The following is an 11,814-nucleotide window of genomic DNA, read 5'->3' on the forward strand; positions in this document are numbered from 1 at the left end:
GTGATATGCGCATATCGACCCCACGCCCATCTGTGAGTGACTTTTATTTTCTTCCTTCGAGTTATTTTCTTTTTGTTTAATTAATTTATTATTTCCAGTGTAAATAGATTTTTTTGTTTTATATGTATCAAAATATGTTTATCACTTTTACTCCACGATACACTATCTTTTTTTTTTGTAACAACATTACAGTTCATTTTTTTGTTTATATTCTAATTAATTAAATTCTTGTATCACTTGGAAAGTTATTTTTTTTTATTATTTCATTTTCTCAATTATTATATTTTTATGTGATATTTATTTCAGGTCCTCCGTTATTTTTTTTTTTTTTTGTTTTATTTTATCTCGAACCAGCGTACATTTCCCTCTGGGGAAGAGGTCGGTTTTCACATACGAAACACCCCTCGCCCCAACAACTAGTATATATTGTAAATATCTTTGTTATTTGACTGACAGCTTCTTCAGCATGATGACTTTATACTAGTTAAGGTTTTTTTACAGAGATAGTGTTTGAGATTGAGTGGACTATATAATTTAGGGGCAATTAGTGCTAATACAAGCTGGTACATGAAAGTGAATTTTACTACAATTGAAACTTATTACGTAATTTTGAACTCTTAACCTATAAAGTAAGGCCATCATACCTCAAGCTGCACAGCTGGGATGAAAAATGAATTTTGGAAGAAATAAGGAAGGAATGAAAAGGTAAAATGCTGAAAGCAGTTGAAGAGATGTGTGATGGCTAGGAGCATGGGACAGTGTTTTCAGTAAGGGCATTCAGAAGCGAGTTTTTTGAAGCCCAGTTGTGAAAAATTGAACCTAGGTAAGCAAGAGAAGGGAAATAGTGCCAACAGCAGAAAATTTGATTTAACTCGTTGACTGCCGAGTTATCTCGTAGTTGGTGTTGCCTCAGATGCCAACCTACGAGATAACTCGTAGTTTGCTTACTTGGCTTAATTGACCAAACTTACATTGGCTTCCTAGACTGAAATCTTGAAAAGCACAGAGGCAGTCAACATGTTAAAAACAGTATTCAATAAAAAAAAAAAAAAAAAAAAGCAAAAAATCACTATAATTTTTTCCCTGCCAGCAAACAAAAGAATCAGTGACAACAACGGCAAAAAAAAGAAAAGATTATTATAAAAAAGAATCGGATATTAATTTAATAAAATCTAAAACAAAGTTGAACAACAACTGAAAATGGACTTAAGCAGATTGGTTCTGTCTTGTGGCAGTCAGAATTGGAAAAAGGCAAAGGAAAAACTCCCAAGACTCTGAAGAGTGTAAATCCCATGGGTAGCCTTGACTTTTACTATGCAAACGATGCCATCTGCACCTGGACATACCTCAGCAATATGCAGAAGAGGCCACTTAAGTGGAGGAAGATCTAACTCTTTAACAAGAACGATGTCACCCACACCAATATCATGAGTTGACTGATAGCATTTAAAGCACTGTTGTAAAGTATGCAGATAATCTGAGCTCCACTTTCTCCAGATTCGATTAAACAAGTGCTGAAGAAATAACCAACAACATTTAAGTGACAGGGTGTCATAAAGCTGTGTCTCATCAGCAGGAATGCACAAAGAGCGATCAATTAAAAAATGTGATGGAGTTAAAACATCCAAATCAGAAGGGTCATTTGAAGGTGGAGTTAAAGGGTGAGAATTTAACTAGGATTCAATTTTAATTAATAAAGTATTAAATTCTTCCTTAGTATATGATTCTGCAGAGTGATAGTTAAGTGTATTTTAACCCCTTTTTACAGCTGTTTCCCCATAAGCCACCACTGGAAGGGTGAAAAGGACTATTGAAATGAAAAACCATTCTGTGCTATTGTTGCTCTTCACCAAAACGCAACAAGCCTTCTCAAAGTCACTCTTTAAAAGTTTTCGAAAAATGCGATTCAAAGCATTACAGGCACCAACCAAATTAGTCCCACAATCGCAATGCAGGTCCCTCACCATTCCACACCATGAAATAAAACATGACAAAGCCGCCAAAAAGGCTGGAGAGCTCAAATTAGTAAATATTTTCAAATGCATGGCTTTAGTGGCAAAACCCAAAAGGGTCCAGAAAAATAAAAAGTAGGAGCTGGCACAACTATACCTCTAGGCAAATTACCCTTAAAAGGAGGTTTATTGTGAGGATTAATTCGGAAGCAAGAAACGCACTTGGAAACAGTGAAGCACAAAGATTGACGAAAGGAAACTATCCAAAAGGAAGAAGCTATTAGAGATTGGAGCAAATGAGAGCGAGCATGAAAATATCTACTGTGGTAACAATTAATAATTGAAGTGACAACATGGTACCTTTTAGACAACAAAATAGGAAGTTTGGTGCTTTCAGGAAGATCTGAATTGGAAAAGCGACCACCAAATCTAATTAATCCTTTCAGGTCAACAAATGAATGAAAAACAGCGAACTGCTAAGGCAAATTTCTACCTGATTTCAAACAATTAAGAACATCAGGAAAGTTTTCTTTTTGAACATTGAACAAATTTTGCATTGAACTGAATAGATTTCGGAAATACCGGAGGCAGACAACTTCTAATAAATCTCAAAATCCAAGTCTAAGTACGAGAGAGTTGGGTCCAAGAGGAAAATTTTTTAGAACAATCTGAATCTACAAAAGGCTTAACAACAGCCAGTATATGGTTTTCAACATTAATATTTTAAAGTTCATCGCAAAAGTCTAAGGTTAACACCTTGCAATATAGGACTCCAATGGGAGTCTTGGCGGGAAAAAAAAAGAATTAACACCTTCATAGGAACAACACAAGTTTTAGTGAATGTTAGAGATATATGATGACTGCCATTTAGAAGTTTCAGTACATAAATGAATAGCAGAGGCATAGTTCCTTTCAGAGCTGTCACAGAAACCTTATAAATAGCAAAAAATGACAACGAAGAAACTGAATTTTCATGTTTAAGATTTATTTAAATGAAAATCGGGTCGGAGGACCAAAATATGTTTGAGATTGAGCAGACTATCATTTAGGGGCAGTTAGTGCTAATATAAACTGGTACATGAAAGTGAGTTTTACTATAATTGAAACATATTACGTAATTTTGAATTCTTACCTGTAAAGTAAGGCCATCATACTTCAAGCTGCACAGCTGGGATAAAAAATGAATTTTGGAAGAAATAAGCAAGGTATGAAAAGGTAAAATCCTGAAAGCAGTTAAGAGATGTTCTGTGACGGCTAGGAGCATGGGACAGGAAGGGCATTCAGAAGCGAGTGGTTGAAGCCTGGTTGAGAAAAATTGAACCTAGGTAAGCAGGAGAAGGGGTGAGTGGAAAGAGCGCCAACAGCAGAAAAGTTGATTTAGAAACCAAACAGATAGCCTGTTTTAAACTATTTAATAAAAAATTTACAATACATCAGTGTGAACATTATGTGTATATATTTCTTCCTGTGACATAAGTGTACCCTTGTTATTAGTGGGACAGCAGAAAATTTGATTTAAAAACCAAACAGATAGCCTGTTTTAAACTATTTAATAAAAAATGTACAATACATCAGTGTGAACAATATTTTTATTTATTTTTTCCTGTGACATAAGTGAACCCTTGTTATTAGTGGGAGGGGGAGGTGGGCCCATATCACCCACAGTTTTAATCACTCAGAAATAATACAAATCATAATATTTATTTCATTTCGTTTTAGTAATAAACATATTGCAACAAACAATAGCTGCACAAAGATAATTATATTACTGATAGTTATAACCTGGATTTTTATTTTTTTTAAGATTATTATTTTCTTAGTTACAAAATAACCTAATTACGGAAGATATACAAAGAAGATATGATTTAAATAACCCAAATCAAAAAGTAGATCTGATTATGATTTTTAGACCCATCTCTTCTAATTGACTTTTTCTAAAGTTTATATGATAAAGTTAGAGAAGTAAAACTGCTTTCTTCTTTTTAAATTCAGCCTAGAATGGACCTAGTGGTAAGACCCGAAATTCAGGTGGGTACAGTATTCAACTTTTCAGCTATGATCCAAACCTTTGCAGACATCAAAGTGATTGGAGGGACTTTTATTAGAGTGATGAGGGACACCTTTCTTAAGCTATGATGGGAGACTGCAAGAATGGGACTAGTTATAAACGAAACAAAAACAAAGTATATGCATGTGATGCGAACCCTATTGATGTTGGTTATGGTGACAGACAGGTTTATATGGATGAACACACCTTTGAGAAAATAGAAGAATACATCTATCGTGAAGTCCATAATTAATCCTGAAATCTATTGTCGGATAATGGCTGCAATTAGGTGCTACTATGGACTGCTGTTTTGAGGTACCTTAAGAGTTGGAGGTATCTAGCACCACCAATACCCGACTTGGTATAGTACATCTAAGATGAATTTGCCTATGGTTAAAGGAGTAAATATATATATTTATATCAATTTTCTTTTTACAACATCCAGAAAAGGAAGTCCAGTTAACTGAATGGAGAGACAAAAAAGTGGGGGTTGGCGGGAGAACATTTACCACTGTGGGCACCCTTTCCCCTCCTTAACCTGCAGGCAAACTCATCTTAGATGTACTATTAATAGTGTTGGTTCTAAATAACTGTTATCTGGTTTTGATTCTAATTTCTATGTATTATAAGTGTATAATGTATAATTTGATGACCTGGAAAAAACCTGTAAGTCTGGTAATTCCCTAAAAATTCCTTCTCTGGTCTTGAGATTCTCAAAATAAATCCATTTTCTTATACCCTGTAACATTTCCAAGCAAACAATACTTTCTATCATCATGTTGAACCAATGTTTTGCAAATGACATTTTGGATTCCATTTTTCTAGTGTTCAGTTGATGTGGTACCCATTTTCCTTCCTTGGAGATTTTCCCATTGGATCTAAGAAGTTGAAAACTGTTTGTTGAGCAACCATCTATCTTACTGCAAGTTGTTTTTTAGATCTACAAGCATTTTTATCTCGTAATAATGCAGTTGTTTTTCAAAGTTTTTAGGTAGATCTGAAAATTCTTTGTATCTATTTATTGTATTATTTATTTTTATTGGTCTGACACCTCTTTTAGATAGTTTTTTTACCTGAACACTATAAACTCATACTACATAATATTTTATAACTTATATAGATTTAAATTTCAATTGATCATCATTTTTTTTTTAATTTAAGATGGAGCTCTTGGTATGCCAAATGCTATATAGCTGGAAGAAAGCAAAAACTAGGGAAGCAACAGTTGGTTTATTGCTGAAGATATTGTGGGAGGCCAAAGAATATGATGCTGCAATTTATCTGTCTGAAAACATATAGTTTTATTAAAACAGATACGTCACTAGTATCAGGTCTACATGGCTCTTGTATCAAGATCACATTGAACATGCTGTAAATGGAATGCTGAAAGTAGCAGAGTGTGTCCAATAGTATACAGAGGGACTGATCTCCAGACCATCCTTAGAAAAAAATTACCCATTATTTAAGGAAGGGAAATAATTATAATTACATAACCAGATACTCAATTATAATAATAGTGATTAAACTGAGGGAAAAAATGAAAAGTTAAAATAGTAAAGACAAACTTTATAATGCCTACAACATAAATGAAGAAATTAAATGGTCAAGATTAAAGAAAGATAAACATAATCCATAAATGAAATGTATGTTTGTAGAATTTTGTGAAGTGGAGAAGTTAAGAAATGTGTTTTAGCTTCTTATTATAATTGTTACTTAAATCCTTACTTATTACTTATCAAAACTATGTCCACTCATTAATATTATCAGTTTTTATTTAATTAAACTTTAAATTAGTCGATGTTATTGGTGATAATTATTTCTGTGGTTTTGATATATTATCAGATCTCTTTCCACTCGTTAATATTATCTGTTTTTATTCAATTTAAATTTGTTTGAGAGACACTTTTGAACTAGTAAGTTTTATCGGACACATGACTGCTTTTGGGATTTGATGTACTCTGTATTCAATGTGATTTTGAACCCACCCCTCCTTTGTAGACATGAAAATTGTGAATTATTACCTTCAAATATACTGCATAAAGATATTTGTGTTTCCAAGTAATATTATTTTTAAAATTGATAGTAAAGTGTTAATTTTAAGTATATTTAATGCTGTTTGATATTTTGTATGCTTTGATTTTGTATATTTGATACAAACTATCTGTTGTATATATTTATTATATACATGTACTATATTTTTAGGTGATTTAAAAAATAAGAAAAAAAAATGTGATATTACAGTCTAGGTGTGAGTTGAAGAGGGGATAAGTTAGCACTTATAATTTTTTTTCTCAGAATATTTTTTTACTCAACTGCACATTTAATTATCAAGTTCATTTTATCTTTGCTCATGTTCAGTTTAATCATTCATATCTTTTTAATTTCTTATTCCAGAATCATCGTTAATTAAAATTTTTTTTTTTAGTTTTTTATTTATAAAAAGTGAACCTACCAATTGGTAATCCCATTAAAAAAAGATTAGGTTGGAATTTAATAAAATAAAATTATTTATAATTTAAATAATGATATAAAATACAAAAATAATGATTAGAAAAAAAATAGATCACTTATTGTCATTGAAACTGCCATAGTAGTCTTTAAGCTTCCTATCTTTTGAAGGAATAATGATAAGTTTGGTACTATCAAATAGAAACCCTATTCATTAGGAGTAATATCAGCTTAGTTGAAACACCTATATCTCAATAATAGTCCTATATTAATTTTTTTTTAAAGGGTGAAACTATAGCTTCTTTATAGTTTGAGTTTTAAAAACATTTCAGGTATAATATTATTTCCTTGGATGAAAACTCGAAAAAGAAATCCTCCTGTCAAGATATAGTCAATATTGAAGAAATGACTCTTTGTACATCAAATAATATACTAATAATAAATTGTGATAACAGAGGTACAGTCTAAAATATAATTTGCTTTATGAGCAATAAAAGAAAATCAATCCAACTCACTTTTATAGCACAGCAGTAATAAGACTTAAAGGCCTTTTTACATAAGTTACAATTTTGGTCAAAACCTTAAATTAACAATTTTGATAAAAAAAACTTAAGGGCTTTGATCAAACAATATGGATATTTGATACTTCCAATGTTCTATGGTATCATATTTTAGCTATCTAGTCCATAAGATAAATTGACATGTTTCACTGTTTATGTTTTAATTAAATAAGGTTTTATTTTAATTTTCCTTGCTTCTGTTAAATAATTTCTGGGAAAATTAAAAATGCTTAAAATCCTAAGTATCCTTTATTAATTAATCATATGATTTTTTAGAACCATTTTTTGTCCATTTTCAAATCTAATTCCTAGAATCATGATTTTATAAATTAAATTTTGTCAGTTTTGAAAAATTGTCTATGAATCATTTTTCTTAATAACGTATTTAAAAATAAAAAAAAAAAATCTGTATCACTAGGAATGTATTTAAGTTAATAAAATAGATTATTATTTATAGTTTGGATTATATTTTTGGTACTATGTTCTTTACTGCTTTCATTCTCATCATTAATTATTTAAAAATAAAAATCAATTATGATTTGTTTATTTTTGGGTTAGTTATTTAGGGTTTCCACTTATCGATTTTGCATCATGTTACATTTTTTGCATGTTAGTATTTATTAAATCATTTAGTTTCTCATTTATACATGCAAACTATAAATTAGACCTCATTAAAGATATATTAATGAATATGACAAGAATATTTATTCAATAAAATTCAATTTATTAACAAATCGATGAGTGTTAAAGATAAGGTAATTATTAAATTATAAATATTTTTGTGTTTTCTTATGACTTTCTCTCAATTATATCAAACGAAATTTTAGATTTGTAAATGTCTATGTCATAGTATTATGTTTTTATAAGATAGATATCATAATATACAAAATAAGTGTTTTAATTATAGTGATACAGATTTTTCGTTTTACCGAAAAAATATAAAACAATATTGTTATATTGAAAAATGATTTATATAAAAAAAATATAAATTATTGACAATAATTTTTTTTTAATATCTTTATTGAAATTTACAACTGTACATTACATAATACATTTAGTAAATATGATCTTGGTTAAACTGGAGTGTTACAGGCGTATAGAGCAACTACTCATTGGTAGCACTCTAATGACATTTTACATTAGCTGGTTTCTTGGCCATCTTCTTTTCAGGTGCCTCGGAGGATTGTCAGGAATGGAAGAGGATACAAGGTTTGAAACTAGGGGGTTTAAGTGGTTAGGGAGTTTATAATGGAAGGAGTGATATCTGGTTCGGGCTAGATCAGTTACATAGGGAACATTAAGGTCTTTATGTATGATTTTATTTGTGACAAAGTAAGGAGCATTGAGGATTTCACAAAGGAACATTTAATTTGTGATTCTTTTTTTCATTTTATTGAAGAGAATTAATAAAATCTGCCACAATTAAGGACATTCAGTATTAGGGTTCAAGTATTCATTAAGACAATATATACAGAACAAGAAGAACTGAGGAATTATAGAAGAAAAAGTGGAAATCATAAAATAGCACTTACTGGATAAAAAGAAAGAAAATTAAATTAAAATTTATGGTAATAATAAATTCTATCATGATATATATTTATAAAAATATGAATCAATATCAAAAATATTACTGATCAAATAATTTATGTACAAGACAAAGAAAATTAAATTTAAGTAGCAATAAACTATGTACACAGTTGCAACTATATAGGAATTCTATATGCATATTTAAATTGTGTAAAAAAAAAAAAAAACATTTCTGTGTCATATTTAAATATTGTACATATAATATTTATATTCTGCTTGAGAATTCCAAACCAAATTTTGTACGCACCTAATAGCGACAGCTTGGCAGTAGGGATGCGACATCGATGTCGATGTTTTACGTTTGTCCCAATTTTTCATTAATTTTTTTTTTTTCCATAAGTAACTAAATGAAAACAAAAAATTTACAGTGTAAACATATTCCTATCAACAATGTAGTGGGATAAAAAAAGATAAATTACTACTAGAAAAATATCTATACTCAATATTAAAATATCATTGCAAACAAATCTTTGCCAAAAATACATCGATGTTTTTGAACAACTATTTCAGAAACATAAGGTCTGTCTGAAGTGGTATTTGAAACAAAGAATCCGACATCGATGTTTTGAACAACTATTTCAAAAACATAAGGTCTGTTCCAACGACTACACATGCTTCGACCAGCCAGAAGTGCTTTTTGTATCAAACAATCCAACATCGATGTTTTTAAATATCGTTGGTTTCAATTAGGGATGCGACATCGATGTCGATGTTTTTTCCCAATTTTTTTATTTTTTTTTTCAAAAGTAACTAAATGAAAACCAAAAATTTTCAGTATATAAATAGATTCCTATCAAAAATATGGTCGAATAAAAAAGTACATCCAACCTTCAAGCTATCGACAAGATAGAGATAAATTACGACTAGAAAACAACGATGTTTTAAACTATCTTTGCTCAATATTAAAATATTATTGCATACAAATCATTGCCAAAAAACATCAATGTTTTTGAACAACCATTTCAGTAACTCAAGGTCTGTTTCAACGACGACGTATAGTCCGGCCAGTCGGAAGTGGATTTGTAAAAAAAATGCACCATTGATAAAAAAAACATCGATGTTTTGAAATATCAATGTTCAATATCAAAATAATGTTGCTTACGATACATTACCCAGAATACATCGATGTTTTGGAACAACTATTTCAGAAACATAAGGTCTGTTCCAACGATCCTGCATTCTACGGCCTGTAAGAAGTGCTTTTTGAAACAAAGAATCCGACAACGACTATAAAAACATCGATGTTTTAAAATATCGTTGCTTACAATACATTACTCAAAATACATCGATGTATTTGAACAACTATTTCAGAAATATGAGGTCTGTTCAACGATCCCGTGTCCTACGGCCTCCAAGAAGTGGTTTTTGGAAACAAAGAAATCGACATCGACAGTTAAGGTGCATAACCCTATATATCTGACTCAGCATTATCCCATTATTGTATTTATATCCCCCTGTTACAGAGCTAAGGAGTTCATTCAGTTATTAGAGTTGTTACTTTGTTATTCGTAGTAATAGTGTAGTAGTAGTAGTGCATATTTTGTAACTTTGATACCAATAAAGTTTTTTTAAGTTCTTTCCGCGGTTAAGTTCCTTATCTGACTACAAAAAACATCGATGTTTTTTGTAGTCCATCTAGGATTCTTTGTTTAAAAAAGCACTTCTTACAGACCGTAGGACGCGGGATCGTTAAAACAGGCCTTTTGTTTCTGAAATAGTTGTTCCAAAACATCGATGTATTTTGAGTAAGGTATTGTAAGCAACGATATTTTAAAAACATCGATGTTTTTTGTAGTCGATGTCGTTTTCTTTGTTTCAAAAAGCACTACTTGCTGGCCGTAGGACGCCGGATCGTTTGAACAGACCTTATGTTTCTGAAATAGTTGTTCAAAAACATCGATGTATTTTGGGTAATGTATTGTAAGGAACGATATTTTAAAAACATCGATGTATTTTAGGTAATGTATTTTAAGCAACGATATTTTAGATTATTGATGTTTTTTTAGTGATGTCACATTCTTTGAAAAAACTCTTCTTACAGGCCGTAGAATGTGGGATCATTGGAACAGACCTTATGTTTCTGAAATAGTTGTTCAAAAACATCGATGTATTTTGAGTAATGTATTGTAAGCAACAATATTGTAAAACATCGATGTTTTTTTAGTCGTTGTCGGATTCTTTGTTTCAAAAAGCACTTCTTACAGGCCGTAGAATGCGGGATCGTTGGAACAGACCTTATGTTTCTGAAATAGTTATTCAAAAACATCGGTGTATTTTGTGTAATGTATTGTAAGCAACGATATTTTATTAGTCGTTGGGGGATTCTTAGTTCCAAAACCTACTTCTGACAAGGCTTAGAATGCGTGATCGTTGGAACAGACTTATGTTTCTGAAATAGTTGTTCAAAAACATCGATGTGTTTTGGGTAATGTATTGTAAGCAACTATAATTTAAAACATTGATGTTTTTTGGAGTCCATGTCCGATAGGTTGATTGAAAAAGCACTTCTGACTGGCCGGAGCATGCGTAGTGTTTAGAACAGTCTTTATGATACAGAAATGGTTAAAAAAACATGGATGTTGAAAAACATCGATGTTTTTTTAACATCGATGTTTTAGTATTGAACATCGATGTTTTTTTTTTATCGATGTCGCATCTCTAGTTATAATACATTAACCAAAAAACATCGATGTTTTTGAACAACTAATTCAGAAACATAAGGTCTGTTCCAACGATCACACATTCTACGGCCTAGAGTTAAATATCAAAAAATCAATAATAAGAATTTACAAAATACTATTTTATTTTCTAATCAAATATACAACACTAAACCAATCACATGTTTACACTACTTTATTTATTTATTTATTTAATATCAGACCAGCCTGGTGTGCCTTACTTGGTTGATACAACTGTTACATCTAATTTGTTTTGTTTTTTTAACAATTGATTATGAAGTGGATAATTATATGAAGCGGTCGTTGGTACAGACCTAGTATTTGAAAACTTTTTGAATTTGGTTCAATGGAGTTAAATATCAAAATCAATAAGAACAATTTACAAAATTAATCACATGTTTACACTAATTTATTTATTTATTTAATAACAGATCATCCTTGTGCACCTTATATAAATTATATAACTGTAACTTTTAACTATTATTTTAAACAAAAAACGTATGTTTCGTACAACAGACACCCCTAACTATATAAAATGTTAT

The 11,814-nt window shown here is 30.6% G+C and overlaps 1 protein-coding gene across 1 annotated transcript in view; it reads left to right on the top strand.

Moving 5' to 3' along the window:
- LOC106687624 (frizzled/smoothened-like sans CRD protein A) overlaps positions 1-6,423 on the top strand; it is a 36,260-nt gene extending 29,837 nt beyond the window's left edge. Inside the window, exon 5 of the mRNA XM_067047805.1 lies at positions 5,161-6,423. Within this exon, the coding sequence (XP_066903906.1) occupies positions 5,161-5,298 (138 nt within the window). The 3' untranslated portion in view covers positions 5,299-6,423. The remainder of the gene's footprint in view (positions 1-5,160) is intronic.
- Positions 6,424-11,814: the final 5,391 nt, after the last annotated feature.

The sequence above is a fragment of the Halyomorpha halys genome, unplaced genomic scaffold, assembly GCF_000696795.3.
Source record: "Halyomorpha halys isolate HHAL.00 unplaced genomic scaffold, Hhal_1.1 Scaffold989.1, whole genome shotgun sequence".
Classification (NCBI taxonomy): Eukaryota; Metazoa; Arthropoda; class Insecta; order Hemiptera; family Pentatomidae; genus Halyomorpha; species Halyomorpha halys.